Genomic DNA, 26,402 nt, shown 5'->3' with positions numbered 1-26,402 from the left:
CTGCTGGGCGTGCAAACCTACTGTAAACCATCTTGGTACTGCCTACCACTTGTTCTCTCTCCTGTCCACTTGAGGCACCCATTCCCACTGCTGGAGGGGAGTCCCACGGGGCGGTTGGTGCTGGCGAGGGGGACCTGTGGCTGTCCCCAGGACTTGGCCCGATGGCTGGCAGGAGCAAACCTCAGAGGTACTGCTGCAGAGGAGGAAACGTGCTGTATGACTGCAAGGGTACTACTATACCATCCAGACCACAAAGAAGTAGGCAGGAAACTAAGAACTAATGGAACACTCTGCTCTTTTACGCAGAGACACAATCACAGTGTTATTGGGCACATTTTATTTCCTTATGGCCACCTAGTCATTGTGACAGGGTCCTCACTCACAGGAACCAGTAAATAGTTACTCTGAGCTCTGGAGGGCTGTCAGGAGAGCGCTTGTGTCCCCTGGCAGGAAGAATGAGGGTAAGACTCTTTTCTGAATAGCCATATTTCCCTATACCCATTAACCTGATCATTATCCAATACCGTACTCAGTCTGTTGGCAGGTACTATCCAGAGCAGAATATAATAGACTGCTTTTCAGTTTTGATACTGCCACTTTGTATTACTCTTTGGTATGATTCTGTCATTTTATGAACAGTTTAACCTATTTACTCATGTGTAAATGGACAATGGTTGAAGATTAGAGAGGCTTCATTTGCTATGAAGAGCTACTATCTTGTCTCAAAGGAAAAAGAACCAGTTGACCTAGATGGCGGGTCATCTACTTCTTACTGTGGATGTATCAAATTACCATCCCAGTGTCAGCCTGTGCGTATAGTAACAAATACTCAATAGCATGGCTACACACTGATTTTCAGAGGCCAGAGAAGTATACACAGCTATTTCAAGTAACCAAAAATACAAATGAATATGCAGGATGATCCAGATGATTCATAGGCACAATGTATTGTGTTTCATATTAATTTCTAAAATCAGTGCTATAACCACTGCTGGTTAAACTTAATTCAGACAAGATGTTCTCGTTTGAATGTATATTTGGGAGGGAGTAAATTTTGTGTTATCTCCTTCTAAACGCATTTCCAGTATTTCTCCCATTGCCATATTCTGGGGCTTTAAGATTGTTCCATCACGTTCAAGTGCTCTTGTTATAACCCATCAGGTCTTGCTGTTTCGTCAGTGATTTCACAGCACTGTCCTGCATCCCTAACCCACATAAAATCAGATCCACAGAAATGCTGAAACTATTTCCTGCAATTCTGTAATCACGCAAGGCTGATTTATTGCAGTAAAAGCTCTCTTCAAATTGTCTGGCAACAGAAACAGGTGTTTTCGTTATACGGACAAGCTTTCTGTGACAAATAATGCTACCACAGTTTAACTGGCATTTATACAAATATTCAGGCCTGTAAACAATACTAGTGAAAGCCACAGCTACAGCTGGGGTTGTCTGCATATGGTTACTACACTCCAGATAGGTAATTCGTTCCTCTGAAAAGTCTGTTTTCATAGTAACATAGTTACAAAGCAGTCTCTCAAGTGCCACTGTGTCAGGAAAGCACATCACAGACAGAAGGTAATGACTGCTGACACCAGACCAGCTTTCCTCTTGTTCCATATAAAAGCCAGCAAACTCTAAATCATCAGTGCAACCATGCTGCTTACCTGCCCCCATTGTTCGAGCATGTCTTTACAGCAGGGAGCTAAATCTATCAAAACACAGTTTAAGAAAAAAATTTACTGCATGCCACATAGAAGTCCGACTGGCTGGTCTGAAAAAAAATTAAACTAGGATTAAGATTTCAACAAAGAGCACTTTCTACCCAAGGAATAGTGCCTTGTTCCTACCCAAGGAATAGTGCCTTGTAAGCTACTTAAAAAAAAAAAAACAAAACCCAAACCCCACAACCCCAACACCTCACCTCCCAACCCAAACAAACAAAAAAAAAAAGCTGAGGTGGGATGGTCTTAAAATTGTTCCCATCCCAGGCATGTGGCACACACCCTTGTAAGCTTTATCAGAAGAAGCAGGATTTCAGTAAACAAGTCACAAAATACTGTTTGTGTAACACTTGCAGTAGTTATAACCTACACACTTAAGCCTAGAAATCCAGTACATCCAGTATGTCTTTAAAATGCCATTTCTTGTATCTATTGGTCGTCATTGGTTTAAAGGATAACTGTAGTAGCTTCAAAGGAATCTTGGAGCAACAGGAAAGACTTTTTGCACAGGACATGTCATAAAACTGGAAATTTGTTTACATACTTCTAGATACCAAAGGTGATGGATTTAAACGTCACCAAAGTAATTAGGTGTCCAATAGGATTTTTCAGATGTTCCTGGCAATGTAAAGATATCAGAAAATCTGGCCTCAGCTTGATAATAGAAACCTAAATCAAAGATAAAAATAAACCACTTGAATTTCATTATAAGCTAATATAGCTATTGAATTTCAAAGTTTTATATCTACCATAACTGATTATGAATAATAAGCCTATGTATTTTATAGTTGTAAGTCTACATTACATTCAATAGTACTTTGTACAAGAAGGGGTTCTGTTGATTAGGAGACCCTAATCAATACAATTTAGCTCCTCTTAGGAACTGCCACTCTCCCAGCCTGAGTTGGGCTTGAGCCAGACGCCTTGTACCATCAATATGATGCTCAAATACATTGTCTCCAAAATTCTCTAGACACCTCATAACACAAAGCCAATAACAATTTGGTGTTCCTGACAGAGCTGTAGTCTGTATCTTACAGTAATGTAAAGGTTTTGTACTTGCTTCAGACCTTCTAAAGAATCTATGATAGTGATAATCTTCAGAGAGTTCGGACTAAGCTAATTCATCACTTTTTTGCCTACTGAAAAAAACCCCTAAGATGCACTTTAACACTTGGACTGATAAAGGTTTTGCTGTGTGTCTAATAAAGATTGCTTGTTCTGTTACCAAGAGCTGTTACCAAGAGCCTGGTGTTACCTGTTTATCCTCCCTTTATTCTAGCTTGATTAAAAATGCAGGAATTGGCCTTGATTTTTGTTTTCTGTCTAGCTGCAAGTCTCTCCTGTCACAAGCCAGCCTGTGTTCCAGGATGCTGGGATGATTTTCATAGCAGCAGCTTTGTTCTTAAGATAACAAAGGAATTGGTTTCTCCATCTATTGGCAAAGGAAAGTGTACAAAAAAGAAAACTGTAATTAAAGAGCTAGAACACTGCTCAGGAGATGCAGACTCAGTTCTTAGGATTGTGAGATCTCCTGTGTGATCTTGGACAAGCCGGTCACTTTTAAGACTGTTAACTCAAGAGACTCCTTTTCTCATACCTTTTCATCATCCTGTCCCCTTAGACTGAGCCTTAGATGGGAGACCCCTTGTTCTGTGCATGATGAGCTCCTGAGCCAACCAGATCCATGCTGACTTTGGGCAATACTACCTATACTGACAATTAACAAAAAAAGTTACACTTTTCCTGCAATTGCAATTTCTCTCAGTAGCCAGAAAAGGTATTTTGCTGAAATACTCACATGACAGTGAATGCTGAAAATGCTTGTACACAGTATGCAAAAACCTTTCATTTGTTGTGCTGTGCCTTTTCTAACTGTCCATCACTGAAAGCCCTTGGCAACAGACTGACACATTTCAGCCACATTAATAGTAACAGTAGTACAAAAATACATTTTAATGGGATTTGAGGAAGACTTTTAAGTCTTTTATTTTATACCTTTAAGCCTATACTTTCACGTCTACTTTTCAATATTTTGTAGTTTATCTGAACTCCCAAGACTTCTGCAGTCCTAACTCCTCAGTTCATAATGCTGACAAGTCGTCCTGTACCACTGAGCCACCTACCTAGATACTACCCACTGTATGAGGAAGAGATGAATGTAGGCTGTTCATTCAGTTATCCTAAACTGAGGAACATGTTTCTGTCAGATCCTCTTCCACAAATTACCTTATCTACAAAATAAGTGACTAAACTATGTAATAAGAATTTGCAGGGAAAAGCTGCCTAGAAGAAATGAAGGAACCCCTCTGATTCTATCCTATAATCAACAAAAAGCAAATTGAGCCTGAGAAAAACTTCCTCAGAAAAAACTTAAGGAGATGAGATGTATCCTTATAGCCACATCCTAATTGAATCCTTACAAAACTGGCTGGCTCAAGCCAGAGATGGAGGTGCAGAAAGCGATAAGTAGATGGTGAAAAAAAAAAAATCAATATGGATGACTGAAAACCGATTTAGTGCACAAAACTCACTCAAGACTTCTCTTGCATTTTCTCTTGGTTAGGTTGACAGGAACTGAAGAGGAAAATGTTAAAACTCGACTTTAGTCTTCCACGTTGCACTTGGGCTGCACTCATTATTGAGTCCCTTTCTTTGTGCTTCTGTAGGTCAGACAGTGCTCTGATGGCTGGGACTGCTGCAAAAGTGCACAGGGTGTCCTACAAGGACACAGCTGTCCAAACCTGATCATAACCTGATTTTATCTGAGTAGCATGTAAATATAAATTAGCAACAATGATGGTGCATAAAAGACTGGTTACTGCAGCTGAGGAATCTGCAAGGAAGTCAGGATATATATCTCAAAATAGAGGAAAGACAAAATACAAAATACACTGCTTCGTGTTGCAGGCATTGTTCCATGGCGCTTTTACAATGCATTTGTCTTTCCAATAAGAAGTTATCATGTTGGGCAGGGAAAATCAGGATCCCTGCCTGTCTATGACTGCTAGAAAATAACAAGGTTAAAAAAAAAAAAAAAGCAGGGGGTGGGAGTGGGGAAGAGAAGGGGTGAAAATAAAATTCCAGAAATGTAATTCAATCAGGTGTGGTCAAAAGCAAGGTCTCAAAGAAAGCCCTTGGGTCAATTTAACACAGAATGAAAGGGCTACAGAGTTTGGAAGTCTCCCTGTGACTTAAATTACAGATGGTTTCCAGGAGTTTCCTTAATAAAATTTGTCTAAGGAGAAAATATTGGTGTCAGTGAGGGGAAAAAATCTGATTCACGGAAAATGGAAAAGAGAAAGGCAGCTTCAACCAGGACTTAGTCATCAATCTATTTCTTAGACAGAGTCTTGGCAAAACCCATTCTCCTGGTAGAACTTGCCTGGAGTAGACCAGATTGATTTGACAGTCTCTTAGCCTAATAAATGCTTGACCTCAAGGTCTGCTGAATTCACTAAATTCACTATGCAGAGAGAATTGGGAACCAATCACCTCTGGGGAACATCCTGTTCTGCAGCCCTCCCCTGATAAAGGCCTTGACTGCTTTCAGCCTTATCGAGATGACTAGATGAAAGCTGCTCTCACAAGAAGAAAGGTTAATCGACTACGCTGCTGTTAATCAATCACTTGGAAAGATTCAGCACTTACAATAGGTAGGTCCCTCTTCCTGCCAAGAGGTTCTTGCATGTTAACCAGGCACCATCTCCTCCAGTTTGAAGGATGAGTAATACACAGAAACACAATCCAGATAGATGCTAGTGTCTGATCCAAAGCCAGCTGAAGTCAATAGAAAGACTCCCAATGAGTTCAATGGGCTTGGATCAGACCCCGGAGAAAGACTTATTATCAAAGGTTTATTCTGCATAGGTATCAAGCTACTTTTAGTAGTGAAGGATCCTTGAAAAGAAGCAGATTCATCACACTTTCCCATGCCTGTGAAATCAAACTTCTTCAAATCATACTGTGTCCCATTTACCCTGATTGTCAGATATGGCTGACATCCAGCAAAGGAAAACTACCTGTGACAGCAAAGACAGACATATATACATTTTAAAATCTCTAAAGAGTACAGAAAGAAAAAAATGCCAAACTGCTGATGTTTTCCTGGCCTTTTTGTAATTGCTGCTAGCCAAAATGATAGATTTTTCTCAAAGCAGGAAAAGTTAGATCAACTTCTGAAAGGACAAAGGAAAATTGAAGGAACAAAATTTAAAAGAGGGAAAAAAAATTAAAAAGATCCTGCCATGGAGAAGAACAAGCTCAGTGCTTAACCACCAGCAGTATGCAAGATGAAACTGACAGAGCTAGAGAGAAAAAAAAAAGTACAAAGAGAAAACACATGCTTAGGAAGTACCCCTGGAAGTTTAGGTATTTCTCTAAATTACCAGCTGTATTCAGCACCATTAGCTGATGACAAAGCAGTGACTATCCTCACGCTTGTCTAAACAGAAGTGCAGAGTCTTGGCCTGTTACAAATCCAGGCCCTCCTACCCCAGTGCACAACCACTTGATAACACACCTGCTGCACCACGCAGCCATCAAGCTGCATGGCAAACTGTTGTAACCAAAAGATACACACCTTCAGGACATCTACCACTACATGTACTAGTTTACAGTTAATTGTAGAGTGTCATACAGACTTTTACTTCTTCCGGGCATTGCTTCTGGTATTTTTTCACTACCAGTCTTACCCAAGGCAGACTCCTGGCTGAACTCAGGCCAGCCTTTACTCATCTGTCTCCATCTGCTGCCAGAAGGCTTCAGGCTGCTCAAACGCTGGAACAAAGCTCCTGGCTTAAAATTTTTGCTTTAGGAATAACCCAGTTTTCACTTAGAGGCACATACCTGAAGTGGAAAATGATTTTCTTCCCTTTGGCTCAATTGAGAAAATAACCAGCACTGCAAGCAAAGGAGGACAGATATCATTAAAGAGTGAAGGTGCCTGTCTATTCCATAAGGAAACCTGACAAGAAATCCCACATACAAAAGAAAAACTAGATTTAAGAGGTACATCAGCTTCCTTCTCAGAAAAAGACTTTGGTATAACGGCCTTATAAATCTGAAAATTTCAGATTTATATTTATATTACAGTTACGTGTAACATGCGTTGCATCAAAATACACAAGCAGCAGTCTTCTAAGTAGCACTCTGCTGTAAGAGCCTACAATTTGTTGTCTATACCCTTTGTATCACAACAATGTCAAAAGTTAACAACCCACTGAGATAAATGGGAATGCTCTGTGGCTCTCCGGGTCTTGATTCATCTTACTGCAGATGCAGATTCATGAAAACAGTGCCTTAACTTCTCACCTTTGAAACTGTCATTTCACAGCCAGAACTTCTATTTTGGAACAAGATTCTGTTATTACATAGTTAACTGTATTGCAGCAATACCAGCAGGTCCTGCCGGCACACACTGAACCACAGTCCCCTGTGATTCTTTTGCCAGTGGTGGATCCTGCTGGAGCCTGAAAACAGAGCAGAGAGCCTGATAAAAAGTGATATATTTCATCTATGACTATTCATTTCTTAACTCATAGTGCATGAGCATAAGGCACCTGCAGCTCAGTACTAATGACCAAGTGAGGAAGTACAAAGATTACTGCCTAATCAATTTTTCCTCAGGTCATCTGGAATAGTATCCTACAAGGCTTAACTGCCCCAACTTAGTTGCACTGAATTATAACATCAGAAGACAGAATCTCTTCTGTCTAAAAGGGATGGAAAGATGGATGGCAGAGAAACGGAAGGAAAAGTCTGAGTGCTTTATTGACCCAACTGACATCCTATGAATGGTAAGCAATAAAAATTTATTGAGAAATAGAAAAGTTCTTCCTTACCCTTATCACAGCCCCCCCCCCCAATTCTTAATGCCACAGAAAAATGCAAAATTCCCTTAAACCACGTATTTAAAAATCTTGCAATTTTATTTGCATATAAAGGCCGCTAGATATAATATCACAATAAATTTAAAGAAACAACTGCTTTTCTAAATTCCATTAACAAGGTAACATAAAACAGAACAAAGCTCAATAGCATTTACAGTGGTAGAACAGAAATAACTATCTGCAACAATATTTTGTGCTAGCGAGATTGCATTTACACACAGTGCAAAATAAGAAAAAGGAAATAAAAAGACAAGAAGAATATTTAAATATAAAGGACAACTAAGCCTTATTTTAGTTAGGCTTGATTGTATCCATTTGACTCTATACATGCCTGAACTACGACAAAGATTTAACTCGGGCTCTTGAAGGCCTTGAGCACTTGGAAAATGTGTCACATCCTTCATAATTTAGATGTGCTGTACAGCATAATTTTGCAGATGCTATACTGGCAATATTAAATCCTACCTTAGTTATAATGCACAAAAAATACATATATATATAAATTCATATTTAAAAGGAGTCCGCATTTACATTTTTTTTTACTGCATGAAATACCTGCTCTTTGCAGCTTTCACCCCCAGTCTTTTAAAGCTAAAATAATTTAAAAACAAACAATAAAGGTAGATATCACATACAGGCTGTGGCTATCTATATCAGTCTTTAACGTATAAAGCAGAGAGACAAACAACTGAGAAGTCTATTCTCCCCTTGCTGCACACTACTGTTAATAGAAACAAGTTTCAGTACATGCACACGTATCAAGAGGTAAATGGACCCCAAAATATTGTTTGTGCTACTAAAAAAAAAAAAAAGGGATATAAATGGAGATGAAAAGCTAACGTTTAGACCTAGGGAAAAGAAGACACTTAAAAAACCCCGACAGTAACATAAGTTGTGCAAATTTGGGTGTTTTTAAATGCTGCCTATTTTTTAGCTTATAATATAATATTAAAATAAGGTCTCTCACTTATTAAAAGAAAGCTTGGCTGTCCTTTTGAGAACACTATAACAATTTACAATGGCAAATTTATTGAAAAACAAAATTCATTTTACAAATTCACAATGCTTTATCAATTTAAAATGAATGCTGCATTTCCAAAAAGCACAACCTCTAACTTTTCTTGTTTCTTTTGTACCAGCAATTTACAAAAAACCCAAAAAAACCCCAAAACCCACCCCAAAACAAAAACCCCACCGTTCCCCCCAATTTTCTCTTCCCCCCCTCCCCCCAATTTTCAAATAAACATGTAACAGAATGTAAGTTTGATAATTAGAAAATGGCAGTTTATAGACCTTCCCCAGTTCCAAATGTGCAGTAGTGCTTCATGATCCTTGAGGGGTTGGAAGGTCAAATATAATTGGAGGGTTGGTTGGTTGAAAGCTGACTGTACATGTTGAAGCATTGATGTACGTTGTATAACCGTCTGTCATAATGCCATAACCTGTAGGGAGAATGTGTCACGCTTACTGTAATATAAACAAACAATACTGCCCGTGGGCAGCTGCACTGAAAGCTTGTTGTGGAATCAATGCTTTGGAATAAAATTAAATTAATCCCTCCAAAATACAAGCTCTTGCAAGGCGCTGCAAAAGCCTGATTGAAAAAAAAAAAAAAATACAATGTATTGTATTTGAAATAAGAACGGATGCTTTCCGGCTCTGTACAAACTTTTTCCCCCCCATGAAAATCCTCTGTTGCAATTGGATACAGCAGAAACACAGACAAAACCACACGCATACTCTTCTAATTACTTAATTAATGAGCTGTAGTTAACATGCCTGTAATGTCTGTCATAAGAAGACCACCAATCAGGAGCAAAAGATTTAGAAGTAACTTTGGCTTCACCTACAAAACCCCCTCTCTGGTCAATGAACTGAACCCAGTAAGCTTTTCCCACGCTAACCCTTATCATCTAGTTCCTCATCACGGGTCTGGTGTTCACACTGGACGGTGAAACCTTCAAAACTCATTACCAAGTTAAATATATACACACATACATATTTACTTTACATATGTTATCTACCATGAAAATCATGACTAAGAAAAGGAATCTCCTGCTACAAACCCAACAGAGCGCTGGAGGTCAATGGATGACCTCTAGCCTGAGCAGAGAATTGAGGTGAAGGTTAGAGAGATGACTGCTTTTCATTATGAAGGGATCTTGAGAGATCATTTCCCAAACAAAAAACCAAGAAGCAGCGAGTATTAATCACAGGTTTTTCAGTATGCCAAGGACTTGACTCCTCAGTAACACTATGGCATCAGTTTCAGAATGCTGAAAGCTGTTCTCAAACTTCTAAATATCTGGCCAGCAACGCCCAGTTCTGGGCACCTCAATAGGAGAGGGATATCAAGGTGCTGGAGCGAGGGCAGAGGAGGGCAACGAAGCTGGGGAAGGGCTGGAGAACAAATCCTATGAGGAGAGATTGAAGGAGCTGGGAGTGTTTAGTCTGAGGAAGAGGAGGCTGAGGGGAGACCTCATCACTCTACAGCTCCCTGAAAGGGCATTGTACAGAGGGTGGTGCTGGTCTCTTCTCACAGGCAATTAGTGACAGAACAAGAGGGAACGGCTTTAACCTGCAACAGGGGAGGGTCAGACTGGACATTAGGAAAAAATTTTTCACAGAAAGAGTGGTCAGAGAGTGGAATAGGCTGCCCAGGAAGGGGGTGGAGTCACCATCCCTGGGTGTGTTTAAGGGTTGTTTAGATGAGATGTTGGGGGATGTGCTGTAGGGGAGAACTTTGTAGAGTTGGGCTGATGGTTGGACTCAATGATCCCAAGGGGCTTTTCCAACCTGAATGATTCTGTGATTCTTGTTCAGAGGGTGCTGTTTCCTTGCTGGCCTTTCTCTTCACTCCCACTTGCCACACAGGAATAGGACGTAACGGAGAGTTGTGCACTCCAGTGATTTGGGGCAAGTGGAGCAAACTACAGCAACCCATGAACTGAGTCATACCTGAGCCTTCGTTCAGCAAATGTGATGTGAGAAAACGAATGATAACAGAAGCACAGAGATACTGAAAAGGCAGAGGCTCTCCTCTTACAGCCATTCTCTCAAGGATAAGGATATAGGGGCTCCAGTTCCACCAGTGCACAAGCTGAGAGTAAGCTTTGCCATTGTTTTCAGCTGCCATCCACAAAAAGCTAACAAAGAAGCTAGGGAAAAAAAAAATCTAGGAAGACTTTAGCACCAAATATACTTCAAAAAACCCCCAAAACCAGTTTCACAGGGGAAGAAAACTTCCCATCACAAACCCACAGGGGAAAAATGTTTTTCTTTTAAACCATTATGATACAGTACGGATCACTGCTGTCTGAAAGCTAAGATAAATACAGCTACCCACAGTGTCTATCAGAAAGAATAATCACTTCAGAATTGCTGCACTGTCCGCGTGTATTACTTTATTTATTTAGACTGGCAATTTTGATTTAGATCACCTCATGGTGGGAAAAAACTTGTTTGTGGTTGTTCTTGCTTATCAACCAGGAAAAAAACCCTGCATCACCAAAATGTGTGTACAGCCTCTGTTGATTTCATGGAATGTGGTGCATGTTCATCTCAGCTGGAGTTGGAGGACAATTAATTGCACTGTAAGATAATGCTCTTAACACTTGGCTATTTCTTTCTGTACTGAAACAAGCTGTTCTTATGTCTTCTGCATAAGTACTAAACAGGATTTTAACTTTCTTGTTAGTATTCTTGTAAGAATTTATTTGAACATTCACTTTTAGTATGTGCTGCCACCTTTCCTGTGAGATTTAAATGTAAGTTGTTGCACACGGTTCCTCTGTGCTTTCTCATAATAATGATCTTGCACATTAAAATAACTTCCTCTCCCATTACTTAACTCTATTACAACTAAAAGTTTTATCATCCAGTGTGCCTACAAAGGCTGTAGACAATTTACATGTTTTAGCTGGAGATCTTGCTGTGTTCACTTATTTTTCATGTGCAAGGTTGAATATTTATACAAATATCCTATGATTTCCTGGGTGCATTAAAGATTGCTATTCATGCCACTATGCTTAAGGTCATGGTAGTATTTCCATTATAAACTCTTTATTTACAGATACCAGGCATGAAACTCATTGCATGAAGTCACGAGGGCTTCAGAAAAACCAGCATCACTAGTTGAGAAAGATGTCCTTTTTTTAGTTTTTCTTCTATGAAGTCCTCCAAATCTGTAAGCCTATGGAGAACCTAGATTAGAGTCAATGGAGAAACCTCCAGGGGGGACAATACAAAGCACTTAATGTGTAATTCTGAGTTCTAGGGTCACAAAGTCTTAAACTCTCACAGGCAGAACTCCTAGTGTTTGTCTCTCAGCCACATGAAAGCTACAAAATTGTATTAAATATTTAAGTATCTTGCAAATGTATTTAATCTCTCAGTCTCTTCCACTGCCACAAACTGAGTTTATTGTTTCTGAAGCTTCACACTCTGACTGATCTGGTACTGACAGTGGGGAAATACCTGTTCTGAAATATGAGGCTGCTGGAAGGTAACACACAAGAGTACAAACTGCATTACAAGATGCTTTTAGAAATGTATGCAAAGTGAGTTCTAGCAGTCTTTCTCCTGATGTCTGACTCAAGATGACCTCCTTTCTGCTTTTCCTTATATGCCGAGGGAGGTGAGCTGGGACAGTAAGTTGTCTTCGATTTCCTTTTTTTTTTTTTTTTAGCACCTTTCTTGGCTCCTTTGCTTGGAATAATGGGGATAATTTTCATTTTGGCTTCTGAGTGTTGGGAATCTCATCTGTTTCTCTAACCAAGTTTGTCAAAATTTGAATTGCTTTCAAATAACCTGTATAGAACAACCTTTGCACAGTGAAAGATGTAGGTGGCTAAATGTAGCACACATTCCTGAAACTGTTTTAATTCTGGCATAAATTTACGAAGTGCTGTGCATGCAATCACTTCCCTCAACTCCCTCCCTACTTTAGTCCAAAATGCCATTATCCATCCTTTGTAATACACCATCAAAATGAGTTTCTCTGAAATCAGCCTGAGACCAAAGAGCGCAGTGGTGCTGCTCCTTACCTTCATGAATCCCACCAAAGACATGGAGTTTGGGCCTTACTCTCCTCTGCACCGTGTTCAACAGTTCCACACAACCCACTCTCTGCAGCTCCTTTGGAACCCAGTCTCGAAAACCTGAAGGCAAAATGCAAATCAATACTATTAATTTTCTCTATTCAGGTAAGGTTTCACGTAGCCTTTCAGGAAGTCATAATTCACAGAAGGTTTATTACATTATCTGTAGTCATAACCTCTCCATTAAAGCACACAATGGCTTTTAAGAAATGTTTCACTGTCACTTTGTCTTCCTCAAGATTTCCTCCCCTCCATCTGCATTAATATTTTTCTGGATGCGATTTGGTTTTTTAAACTATACGTTTAAACTCATCTTCCACCTTGAAACCCTGGGACATTTATTCCCGGCATCGCTGCAGATTTTTCTTCCCTTTCTCCTGGCTCTTACAACAGTTTTCCCAAGCCAGGTATGTGGTTACTCCAGAAATGAAACACCTCAGGAGGATCAGCTGAGCTACGACCCGATACCTCTGCCACCCCGAAGATTTAAACTACAGTCTCCCACAGCTTCCAAAGGAACACAAGTCTGCGAGTGTTAGGTTACTTCTGAGCCCCCGGCCACCGACAAAAAGCAATGTAGAAAAATAGCTTCCAACAAGCTACTGCTAATTGCCTACACTGCCACCCAGTCCTACGGATTATATGGAGAAACACCCAAAATGTGACATCAATTATTACAGAAGTCTGGACTAGCACTGATATGGATCAGCAGGGCAAGATGAATGAGGAGGAGTAAAAGGGAAATCAGGAGCCACATCCAACTGTAGCACCGTTCTACTGACTTCAGAGTAATTACACCCTGTGCCAAGTTTATCCCAGGTAGTAAAAACATGTTGTGACATGAACTTGACTGAATTTTGGAGAGAACAAAAAGTCCAGTTGCAGCTCTACCTCCCTTAATATTTACATAATTTAAAAAGCAGCATTTTGTCAATATTATCAAGCAGGCTGAGACCTAGACTCCTTTTAGGCACAGTACTAGCACCTAATCTGTGACTGTAGTTAAAAAACAGTACCAATCTTTTGAAATTGAACTTCATTATCTCTATCAAAACCAAAATTTAAGTATGCTTATTCAATTAAAGCACTCATTAGTGTCTGCAGCATCACAGTATTTCTATATGAAACCAAAGAGCAGATGGATTAGCAACCCATTCAAAACAGCACCCCTGAAACATTATAAACATGCTTGTGGGGTTTTTTGCTTCTTTGGGAAAATAAAAAGATTAAAAGATGCTATTCAAAGCATTGGTTTTCAATATCCGGTGCGCTCCACTGTCAGTGTATCACTGTTTTATCAAAGCAGCACGCTGGTAGCTCTACTAAGATTAAAGAGAATTTACTTACAGTCTTGCAACATTCTCTAAGTAGTATTAAAACAGTAACCAGGATATAAAAGGACTGCTAAGTACATTACTGGCCAAAAGCTTTCTGGACTTTTTTTTTTTCCTTAGCTCTGCTTAGATTGCTGACTCTTTAACTTAATTGTGGTACAAAACAAACATGCATTAATTCCTGACTTGGCAGTCACTGAGAAGATCTATGAGAGCACCAAACCAGCCTGGTAGCACTTCAGTGCTGTTTTATAACAGCACCTTGAAATTCTGAGATTTATTTTTTTTTTATTCACTACCGTCTGAAAAGTCAGTGCCTTCATGTGATCATCTGACCCCTCGGATTTCAAGAGCTTACTAACACTCTGACAAAATCACAGTCTACTAACAGTAACAGTAATGAAGAAGAGACTGACACACTTCCTCATCCTGATAAAACATATTTATAAAAGGCAGATACTCTGTTGTTGTAAAACCAACTGAAATATTTCAAATATGGTCCTAGACTGCCTGCCACGTGTCTTAAAGAAAAGCAGTAAATATGCGATACTATCTTACAGGATAGGGAAAAAACAGTGGGAATTTTCAAGTGGTTTTAGTGTGGGCTTTAATGATCTTAGATACGCCTTAACTGAGTGCTCCTGCCTCTGCTGAATGACCATCCTAGTGTCCTTCTGAGACTATCAGAACTTAGTTTAGAACTTAAAATTAAAATGAGGATCAGTAAATTACATTTACAAGGCAAGCAAAATTTAACTAGATGGGAAACTTCCAACTACTTAATGAAAAAAAAAAATTATGCACTCATAGACTTTTGCTCTTACTAGTTTGGGTAAGGAAGAATTATCTGAGAACAGTTTTATTCCTTTACATATTTGCTATAAGCCAATAAATACCTCTAAAACTGCTGTTAACATATTCTAAGTTTACATGGACATTATCAAGGAGAATATGCGACTACATACTCCTGAACTCTTGGCTGCATACACTAAAATCTTAAGGTAACATGTCATTATAGGGGAAAAATGTTTTACAAGTTCTAGCCAATCTCTGAAAAACTGTATGGGATTGGAAACTGTCAGATGATTACTGCTCTTAAATGAAATGTCAAACTATAATGGCTATGGAGTCAGATACTTGATCCCACCTAGCTTAAGTTCAACAAAAAATTTATTTTTTATTAAGAAAACACCTGGAAGCTCAACAGACCTGCTAAACCTAATCATCACTTTACACTTCTTCCAAAAAGGCTTTTTAATTCATAGTTTTGAGTTAGGGTGAGATTACGGTACATCTTATAGCATTATTAATTTTGTTTATTTTGAAAGTAAAATTCTCATGCAAAAAATGACAGCTTGTTTCACTTACCAAGGGGAGGTCCATGTGTCATTAGTATATCAATTCCCTCAGGAATAAGGTTCCACTTGTCTAGCAAAGACTGACCTCTGGGTAGGTTAAAGCCCCATCCATTAAACCATGGTGTCCTTTGGAGGAAAATAAGATGAACTGCATTAGTGTAAAATAAAAATCTCTTCCGTTCTCCAATTTTTCAGAACTAAACCAATTTCTGTGCTTTACAGATTACATGCAGACAGCCTTTTGGAAGGGGAAGCTTCTAAAATAAATTGGTTCAAATACATACATACACTAATCTATACATTTGAATTTAGATTAATATCTGATCCTCTTTTTGTACTTCAAGAGTATTCAGCCCTGAGGGTGTTTACTCACTATAGAGAAAGAGAAAAACGTTAAAACGACACAGTCTAAATCTAAAGTTTTCTTTAAAAGTTTGGAGATATTCAAACATAAGAACTCCTTCCTTATATTACCTACCAAAACAAGCAAAAAAAATCTCAATTTGGAGGCAGGAGTCCATTTCTCACAACACAGGGCAGCTAGTGGGTAACAGCTCGACAGTAAGACTGTATGATGCAGTGGTCATAAGCACCATCTGCACTACGGTATTTCACCAAACTCAAACTTGATCCTTTCAGCACTCTGAGTATCAGGACATTGTCACTTAACTTGGCTTTGAACTCCTGAGCCTCCCAGAGGTCTTGATCACACAGTGTTTAGCCTCACAATGACTTCTTAAAGAGATCTTAGGCTTTAATATTCATTCAGTATTTTTAAAGGAGAACTGAGATCCTCAGCCTCCTCCACCATAGCACGGTGTTGTTCTGGCACTGGTTCATCCAACAACCCAAGCCCATAGTGATGAAAAGCAGACCTTTTCGAAGTACTCTGTTAATGCTTAGCAGCCAAACTGAGTAATTCTGATATTATAATAAAGCCTCTCCTTACCAGGGTATACAGAGCAATTGTTCTGAAGACACTATAATATTTACACCTGTTACTAACAACTTTTTATACAGCTGTTTGTATTCTACTCATTTTAAAAGTTTTCATCCATGTGTGCATTTCCTAGAGCTCAGGCAACAGATTTAGCCTTGATTTTCTACATAGGATGCTCCTGTCCTAGCCCCAGTCATTTGGGGACATCTGTCTGAGAGGTCAAGCTACTCCTGCAGTCTTCTGTGTACTGCAGTTCTGAAAATAAAAACTCAGAAACTGGGGAAAACAACCACAGACCAACCTTAAAGAAAAGCATACCTGTTAAGAAGAGAGAGAGAGCATTAAGAGTCCTACATAACTGCATTATGTAAACTGCCTCCAGTACCCTCTAAATCAGGCACTTTTTCAGCCTCAAATATGCATTTAAGTGGGAATTTCCTGATGCGTTTACATCTCTAATTTTTATTTTTTGTAATTAAAGTATTCTGTTTTCTAGAGACAATAATTTGACCAATGAAGGTAGTTCTATATAGTTTTTTTATATATATATAGTTCTATATTATATATATGATACTACACCCACATAGGAACTCATTCAATCTAGCAGATTCCCTGGCTGCCGGATGAATGCTAACAAGAGATGGGTTATTTACAAGTTAGTTAAACATTTGATGTGAGCTACGGATTCCTCATGTGCCTAGCAATGAAACTTCACCTCTCACTACTGGCTTTCTCTGCACCCACTGAAACATGAAAAAAAGTTTGTACGTTGTAAGGTAAGGTCAGTGTACCTCACAGGAGGGTTGTATGCAACTGAATTAAAACTCAAGCATGTGTCTTAGCTTTAACTAAATCACAAGTGTTTCTGCTTTTCTATGACTGACCTTACTGAAACAAGTACCAAAATTTCCTTTCCTATAACACTGCCAGGTTTTAACATATCAAGATTATTGTAACCTTCAGGGCTGCAGTTAAAAGTTAAAAATATGGTTTGGCTAAACATTCAGCTGCTTAAAAACACAAACACAGAGCACACAGGTTGAACTTTTCACTGTCAATTAATGATTCTTTCCCCACTTGCATTTCTCCTACAGATAATACTGTAGTTATTACACCATAGTTAAACCTGAAACGTGAAACCACATCTGTGATCTCTCTGGAGCTCTTTGGAGACTACAACCAGAGAAAAACCTGGATTTGTCTGCAGGATTTTTATTTTATTTTCTTCTGAAGCACTGGGGGAGGAGGAGGAGAGGAACCTGAGCTCCAATATATTCTTCATTCACCAGCCTCTGTAATTAGCTGTGACTAACAGGCACCACATGGGAATCCACTTACAAGAAAACTTTCGAAAAACCTTCCTCATTATGCAGCATGTGCGCAAAAAAAAGATGGTCAAGTACTTCTTTAATATACTAAATATTTTCATACAAAATGAATATATCGAGGAGAAGAGCAGGCATGACTGGAAGAACACCTGGATTACAAAATTAGGTTTCAGGCATTTAAAACACAAACCTGCACTGCATATTCAACGAGAGTACTGCGCCCTGACTAGGCAAACTGAGAGTCCCTGCATTTCTGAGGTGGCTCAGGCCTCACCAGAAAGTCGAGAGGAAAGAAGACGTGTTCAGAACACCACCAAGAAGAAAAAACAACTTTACGGCAGATTCAGGTTTAGATGAGATCACAAGGAAGGTCACCCGATGTTTGCACTATGCTGTGTTGCAGTGCAGACAAAATGGAGTTGATGTACTGTGAATCCCGTGAGTGGACAGATGAATAGCTGTTTACTCCCAGCAAACTTTAAATGTGTGCAGGAAAGACAAAGCCTGCCCTGTAGGTTAGGCAGCATCCTATTAAGTGGTATCAATCAGATAGGGATATTTTACTCCTATTAGTGCCCTTTTTTTGCATACGTAGGAGTTAAATAGAGTCGCTCATGTCTTCTAAATTAGAGGAAAAAAATTGTGTGTGTAGTTACATGCCTTCTGCAACATATTCTTAAGCAGATTACTTACTGGGAGAAACCACCTCATACCTAGGGAGAAATGTCTATAATGAACTTTGGCTGCACCCACTTGTGGTAAGCTGCAATCAGGTGCAAATAATTAGTAAAGGCTACTTAGTCATTAGTAACTATCTTTAAGGTCTGACCTATTTTTCTTTCCTATGAAGCTCTAAGTAAAAAAATTCAGTTAACTCCTAAACCCATTAATAGTATACTTAATTTTTAAGTAGCTGGCAAGAAAAGAAAGCTGTCAGCTGTTGAATACTGCCACAAGGGAGGCGTAGACGTAAAAACCACAGGGATTAGTAATGAGAGGTTACAAATGACTTTGTCATTTTACGTCCGACAGACCAGAACACTTCCTCATACCCGACACTTGGTGTGACGTGGCTCCCGCTTGCCCAGCGTGTCAGCCCGTGTCTGGGAGAACCTAATTGAGCCTCCGCTTGTCAGAACCACGCTGCTCTTCACAGCATCCTTCATGTGTCATCAAACCGTCATGATAATTCTTGATCCCTGGCTCACCTGACAGCTCAGCCCTCCCCTGACTGCAAAGCTTCCTTATCGTTTAGGGATAGCAGTTACGCTGGCACCAGATGTGACACAGGGAATATCCTCATGAAAGGCAGACACCTGGCCCATCGTTACTCTCTTCAGTTCTTCATTTCTATGCAGGAATCCCCACAGATCCCCCTCCACCTGGCGTTTTGGACGTTACATTTCCTGCAATTAAAAGGAGGCTAACGCAGTAGGCTGCACGTTATTTTCACACCTTGCGCTGCAAGAGACGCAGACATCACCTGACATAATACCAAGAAGGAGGGGATCTTAAGCACTGCAACAAGAGTCACCCTCCTTTTGCAGGTGCATTGGGAGAAGCCTCTGACAAGACACAGGAATCCATCTGCTTTTAACAGCAGAGAGCTGCCTCTTCAGCGGGTGATCGGATCTCCCTTCTCCCAGGTACCTTTGTATGGTTTTGTTGGTTTACTATACATTAAAAAACCCCACAAAAAACCCACAGGGATGAAGCATTATTTTATGACACAAAATCACCACCATTCTTTGGTGTGTAGGCCTCAGAGACAAGACTGTCGCGTGGTGAAACAGGAAACACAAGGCCGTGGCCAAGTTCATCCAGATGATCCAAGAATTTCAGCTCCTTCTGGAACTTTTCACACTTTTAAGGGATGGTTATCTCCTACTGCCTAGTTTCATCTCTTCTCTGGCTCATAAATTTAATCACCTGATCCTCAGAGTTCAACAACTCAAAAGGTAAATGTACAATAAGAACTTCTCGATTCAGGTTTTCCTTTTACCTCTACCAGTAAATCCATTTATTTCAATAGTTTCTTCTAAAAAGAATTAGAAAAAAAAAAAGTTATCTCATGGGGTTTTAATCCTGCATATTCATTCATTCTTAAGGCTACCTAGACTTTTAGGAAAGCTTCAATTTTGCCCTTAAACCAGTAAATGCACAGGAGGCAAAAATCTCAGTCTGTTTCCTTCCACAACACTAACAGCTGAGGGGGTGTCAAAAAGCCATTGTAGCAGGAAGCACTTCTGTGCAACTAACAATAATAATGACAAGCTCTTTATTTTTTGTCAGCATTCAAATTGAACACATAGACCTGGCTCAAGAGGGAGAGAGACAGTTCCACTAGGAGAATAAAAACTGTGGGACAGGACACTGATGTGAACTCCTAGACTTGTCAGCTGCAGGACTAGCCTACAAACATATCCCCAAAGTATTTCCTATAGTCCTAGATGAAAGCTGCAGCAGTGCAGTGGACTAGCAGAGAACAAACTGCAAAGGGGGAAGAAAAAAAAATAAAAATGTGACCTTTGTGCACCGAAAAGAAAAGCCTTTCAATCCTCCTCCCTGCGCCCCGAACGCAGAGCACAAACGTTTGCCAGGGCAGAGCAGCACACACGTGCCCGTCTCCATTCAGTCAATGGATAGAGTGTGCCTAGTGGGAATACACAGAAAGGGATCGTGGGGCGAGGGAGAAGGGGAAGAAGGAGAGCGTGTGTAATCATGGAAACAAAAGGCTGAGTAGGGCAAGTGCACAATGTATTAAGGAACCAATTTTACAAGATAAGAGCTTCTGTAAAGGCTCTAAAACTTGCCTTCTGTGCTACAAAAACTTTTTTTTTTTTTTTTTGGTTAAGCTTGCTCTTATAGTGAATATTCAAATGCTTTGTCATAATGCAACAACAATCAGGAAATCTTAAAGGCTAAATGATTTCCTAAATGTGCTCATTATACGCAATGTTGTGATATCAGTAAAAGGCAGAGTCTGGTGGCTCGGGCTGTATTTCATCCCCGCTAGCATTCACCTGCTACGCCTCAGTGTCCCATTTAGAAAGTAAGGACAATAATATGCAACTGCAAGAAGCATCACTGGGTCTGGTTCCTTGGGGTATTGCTTACCCTGCATCTTTAAACGGCTGAAGCTCTCACGAAAGTGGGTTACCAGTACTGTGATTATGTTAGCCATGTTACTCCATGTATCTCCTTATTACCGACCCGAACAGCAGTCAGGAAGTCTTTACAACATACTTCTGCTGTTTTTACAATGTTAAAAAAACCTGAAGCCTTGATAGCTGCTATTTTTTTTTTTCTTCAGGTTTTACCTCTCTCTTTCAACTTACATATTATCTTTAAACACTTGCTGGTTGTGTAAATGACAAAACCTTTGAGAAACACAACCACCCACATCCACCGTGTTTGGAGGGAAAGAGTCCTCACAGTGACTTTTCTCTATGAAGCAGTCCTCTACGATGAAAAGTTGCAGCAACCACCTCATCACCACATGCTAGTGTGACCTGGTATACTCCTTGCACCAACATATTCTTGATTTCTACCTCAGGTTGCACAAACTGGTCAATGGAGGTTTTAACTTAGACTCTTGACAGAGACCCGTTGTTGAATCTCTGACGGGTAAGAAGGAAAATGCTAGGACCTTGACTGCTGCCATTCAGCATGATCCATGGATGTGCTGATCTGGACCAGATTATCACCTAAAACAGGGGCACATACAGGAGGTAAACGCAGCTTTAGCCTAAGCCCATACGGCTGGAAAACTATGTGAAAAGAATTCCCTCCTGCATCTTGTAGTTCTCCCCTCTCTTGCTCTCTCCACATCTCTGCCTTTCCTGCCTCCAGGCTGCCTCAACTTTTACTGGCAGGTAACTGAGCTCTGGTTCCCAAATCTAAATGCAGTTTCTGGTTTCTCTGGTGGCCCATAACAACCACTGGCATCTTCTATCCTGTGTCTTGAATGGTTAGTGACACATTTTGGAGCAGGAACATAAAATGTCTGCTCAGTTCACATATTTTGTGTTAATAATACCAGAGCATCACAGAGTATTTAAGACCACAACTTGTCTTATGTAGGGAAGACCTGTTTTTTAAAAAAAAACCCAAAAACCACTAACAAAAAACAACTGAAGGAAGCTGTGTAAAAAACACATAAAAACAACGAATGTCAGGGTTTAAGAAACTTGAGGCCAAAGGAGCAGACAGACAGAAGGTTAAAATGCCAGCAATGTCACGAGGATCACAGGACATGGAGGACAGCAGGACACAGAGCACAGGGCCCCCTGAGGACAGGGAAAGAATATAAAATGAAGTAGATGAGGGGATGACACCAAGAAGCCAGTGGATACTGGAAAGGAGAGGAAGTGAGTAGATGAATTTCTAAAGTTTATGACTCAGGCAACCTTTGCTTAAGTATCTGAATTGCTCATCAAAGAGGAAATTTCCTCCAAACCTTCTGAGGTTTTCCAATCCCTAACTGTATTGCAACTATTTTATTTAGGGCTTTACTTAATGAGATCTGGGAGATATTTTAATATCCCCAAAATATGAAAATAATTCAAACTTGACTCAAGGGCTAATTTCATTCTACTTTTTAAAAAGAACAGAATTACAAAGGCCTACTAATAGAAGCAAGTATTAGACCTTAGATATTTCTGTGCTGCATATAGTTGAGGATGGCCTGAAGGATAGACCTTGCCTAAGCTAGCACCAGCCTCAGCTGGGTCTGTACATTAAGTACACTGCATTTCCCTGCTTGGCGATGGGAGCACTGTGTCAGGCTATGAAGTACCACGCTGGACTGATTTGCAGAACCACTTCTCGTTCCAGCGTGGGCACATTGTCCCCTTCATTCCTATACTGCACCCCTGTGCAGGGTACATGCGCCCCTTGAAGTGCTGAAAGGATTCTGCAGTAATGAAAAGAGCCTGAATGCCTCAAATTGTTATTGTAGAATTTTGTAGTCTTTGTAGAAACACAGAGAATCACAGAATATCTATCTAGAGAAAGGAGCTCCCTGGTCCTGAAGCTCATCACAACATAAACTGTCCACTCTGAGGGGCAGGCCAGAGGGAATGAGGGAACAGAAGGAAAATGCAGCTGGCTGAAGTTTTGATTCAATTTTGCTCATCAACTGTGCATGTTACAGAATGATGCTTGGATGCTTCGTTTCCTCTAGTGAACATGATCATAATATGCTAGATGTATTAAATCTTAAATTAATTTTCTACATGCCTCTTATTATCCATGCAGGAAATGTAAACTGGCAAAGCTTCCACCCCAGGTAGATCTGAGAGTGGGTTTTACTAGTAGCCCTATTTCTGCAGTGGCAACACAAATTGAAGTAGAGCAAAAAGAAAAAAAAAAGTAATGACCCCTCTCCCAATACATTACTGTGGGTAGCATGTGTGTTTGACACGTAAAAACCAAAAATCTGTACAGGTGTAATTACACCCAGTAGCTTCTGTTGAGTATTTTAATATCTTTCTAAAAGTAGCATTTGGAAAATACTGAGATGGCTGCCTTTCAAACAAGCAAGTGACATTTCAGTGAACTGTGACACGGATGTTGCCAGATATAAACTGGTATAACAAATAGAACACTCCAAAGAAGTTATGCCTGCCTGTTCTATTGGTGAACTTGGTTCGTGCTTCTAAGAAACAGCCTCTAGAAACTTCGTGGTTTTGAATGCTACTTGAAGCAGAATTCTTTAGCATCACTAGAGTTTCTGTAGTTCCTCCAATAGGCTATGTTGGTCAGAGAATACCATCCCTTATTCATTAATAAACACCGAAGCCACAAACCAGAGGAATTACAGATATATACTCTTATGCAATTTCAGCACCTTTATGTAACTTTAAATCTGCATCCCATACTCCTCTTCATATATGTAACTTAATGACACCAACATGAAAGGTGGGTCTTCCCCCAGAGGATTAGTTTTGGCTCCTGAAGAGTCGCTGAGCCAACGTACCAGTTCCTTGCTCTCCAGAGGGGCCACGTCCTCCCCATACACCCACCCACCAGTCCTCATACCACCTCCAGTTCTTGCAGGCCCTATCACTTTGAATCCTAACCAACAAATGGGGGAGAACATGAGATGATGTCATTACTTCTATAAGCCATGGTGCGAAACACAGCCACAGAGGATGGAGGAAAAAGCAATAGCTGGGCTCCCTGAAAGGCAGCCACATTTTCTCACTCTGTTGTCTGAAGATAATGCTCTGAAAACAAGAGACTTGCTGTTTTACGCTTACAACCTACTAGATATCACATCTGTGTTTTTGGCCACCTTAGGAGTGAAATCCATCACCGATACTCTTAATCTCTCACAGTAAAACTACGGTTCGTGCACACCTAGAAAGGACTCTTAGTTATAAAGTCTCTTGAACGGTGGGCTTACATCAGAGCCAAATTTAGCTCTTGTATTTGTCTTGCTTTAGAGTTTTCCATATAAACACACTTCCATGCTCTAGGACATGGCATCAAGAAGAAAAGATTCTGGTCTTTGTGCCCTTATGTTCTGGATGTCTAAGTTGCCCTTGATTTTCATGATCTAATTTCCAGAGTTAACAAACCAGTTTGTTGTTTCTGAAAAGTAAAAAACCACAAAGCACAAACCTACACCACAATCACGGGAACTGGAAGGCTTTCAAAAAACTCTTTTCAAGTATCTTGCAAGTAATAATTAATACAGCCTCAGAACAGTCAAGATAAGAGCACTGTTTATAGAGGTACTGTGTCAAAACCAAGTTAACTGCACCAAGAATAAATTTTCCAGAATATATGCCTAAATAACTTGCTTAACGTGAATCAGATGGTAGACACAGAATGCTGCACTCTGTGATTTTCACTATTAGTCTTTAACAGTAAGTCAATTGTTCTTATCTACTCCAATGATTTAAAATCAAGACACTGAGATTGCTTATTGCCAGATGGTGCTGTTTATCTATAAATACCATCACTATTTTTATTTATGTTTTACTCAAAATGCTGCTTAGCATTCTTCAAGAAGAAACTGAAACTTTCCAGAATGCATGGTAGGAAAACCAAACAAGGTTCACATATATTAATCTTCCATGCACACACAGCCCACAGTATGTAATCGTAGGAACTCATAACATAATCTTCTGAAAATTTACAGAAAAGAATGGAAACAGTTGGTTATAATTAGGCCACAGGATACTCCCAGCATTTCTTGTTTGTTTGAAGTCTGTGCTATCTTCCGTTTCAGCTTATTCTTGAAGCTGGATGTAAAGTCACTTACCCTCACTAACCAGATGAAACCAGCCTAAACAATCAAAAGAGTTTCCAGTGTTACAATATACACTTATTTCGTATTTAGGTACAGTGTAAAATATCATGGCCAGACTTTAAGAGATAATACTGGTTTACTATTTAATTCGAAGTTTTAGAAAATATGATTTATTTTAAAAATATGCAGATTTGCTTAATTTTCTTCATTTACTACAGCCTTTGCATTGTGCAGAAATTTAACATCTGGACTACTCAAAGTTTCACCTTTACTGAAAACTGTGATCCTACTTTGGAGTCTGCAGGAAAGGACAGTTAGCAACTCCTGTCTAATCTTCATCCAAAAAACATGGTTACTTTGTCAAATTCTGTCAACCAAGAAACGGGGGGGGGAAAAAATCATCTGGGGAAAGGGGTGATTATGGATCTCCAAACGCGTATCACACCTCCTTCTCAGCTCAGGAAACTCCGGGACACTTGTATGCAAACAAAGTTCACACGTACAAAAATCCTATACCCGATATTACATGCACAGAACGCACACACACGTGTGTGTATACAGGTATAAAAATACATTTAAGTCCTGTTGCTCTGCCTGTGACAAGGAGCACAACAAATAACTTGAAGAAATGGTGCAATGCACTCCCAAACCAGTGAGAACTCCAACTGCTGTAGCACTCAAGCATGACCCCAGTAATACAAGCTAACATTTTCAGGTTATTACCTGGAGGAGCTGTCTTATGTACGAGCCAATTTAGCAAATCAATTAAAGTAATGCAGTTTGTGTTCATCTGTTGATCAAGTAAGAAAAAAAAAATGACAGAAGAGACTGAGGGCAAAAAACATAGGAGGGTCATAAAAGAAGCAGAAGCTGCTGGAAAGACTGCAGAGAGAATCTGGCATCACAGAGGTAAAAGAAGCATTATTTTAATTGAAAAGGATCTATTTAAGCATGGGTCACTCACTTTTGTTGTCTTCAAGATCATTAAACAAGGAGCTCAGATTACACGTGAGTCAATTTACACAACATTTAATTTTAGGCTCACCCACCTTCATGTTGTCCCTTCAAAGAGGTTTGTGGGAGATGGAGATTACCACAGACTGAATGAGAGTTAATTTGACTCTTCTGGTAAAAAAAAAAAAAAACAAAAACAAAAACCCAAACCAAACCTAACATGACAACTTTAATTAGAAACCAACGTAGTAGAATTTTTACCTTGCTATCAGTGTCTCCACCTGACCAACAAGATGCTATTCATAGTCTTTCCAGTTCTCACCTTGATGGAGAGAGGATTTTGAACCCCACATTCCCCTCAAAAGTGTGTTAATGAAATGTAATCAAGTGCAAGCAAGCAGCAGGGGAAAAAAAAAAAAAAAAAAAGATGTATGTAAGATGTCGTTCTCAGTGACCATCAACCAAAACTCCAGGTTTTATGAAAAGCCTGAGTTTCCTCCCTGCTGGCCTGCGGCG

At 39.8% G+C, this 26,402-nt stretch overlaps 1 protein-coding gene across 6 annotated transcripts in view; it reads right to left on the bottom strand.

The window, feature by feature from the left end:
* Positions 1-8,859: 8,859 nt before the first annotated feature.
* MPPED2 (metallophosphoesterase domain containing 2) overlaps positions 8,860-26,402 on the bottom strand; it is a 240,608-nt gene continuing 223,065 nt past the window's right edge. For all 6 annotated transcript variants that reach the window (XM_074917980.1, XM_074917978.1, XM_074917979.1 and 3 more), the window contains 3 exons: positions 15,414-15,529; positions 12,658-12,771; positions 8,860-9,054 (listed from right to left, as the gene is read on the bottom strand). In XM_074917980.1, the coding sequence (XP_074774081.1) occupies positions 8,936-9,054; positions 12,658-12,771; positions 15,414-15,529 (349 nt within the window). In that variant the 3' untranslated portion in view covers positions 8,860-8,935. The remainder of the gene's footprint in view (positions 9,055-12,657; positions 12,772-15,413; positions 15,530-26,402) is intronic.

Source organism: Athene noctua, chromosome 14, assembly GCF_965140245.1.
Source record: "Athene noctua chromosome 14, bAthNoc1.hap1.1, whole genome shotgun sequence".
Classification (NCBI taxonomy): Eukaryota; Metazoa; Chordata; class Aves; order Strigiformes; family Strigidae; genus Athene; species Athene noctua.
This window is presented reverse-complemented; position numbering and strand designations above follow the sequence as displayed.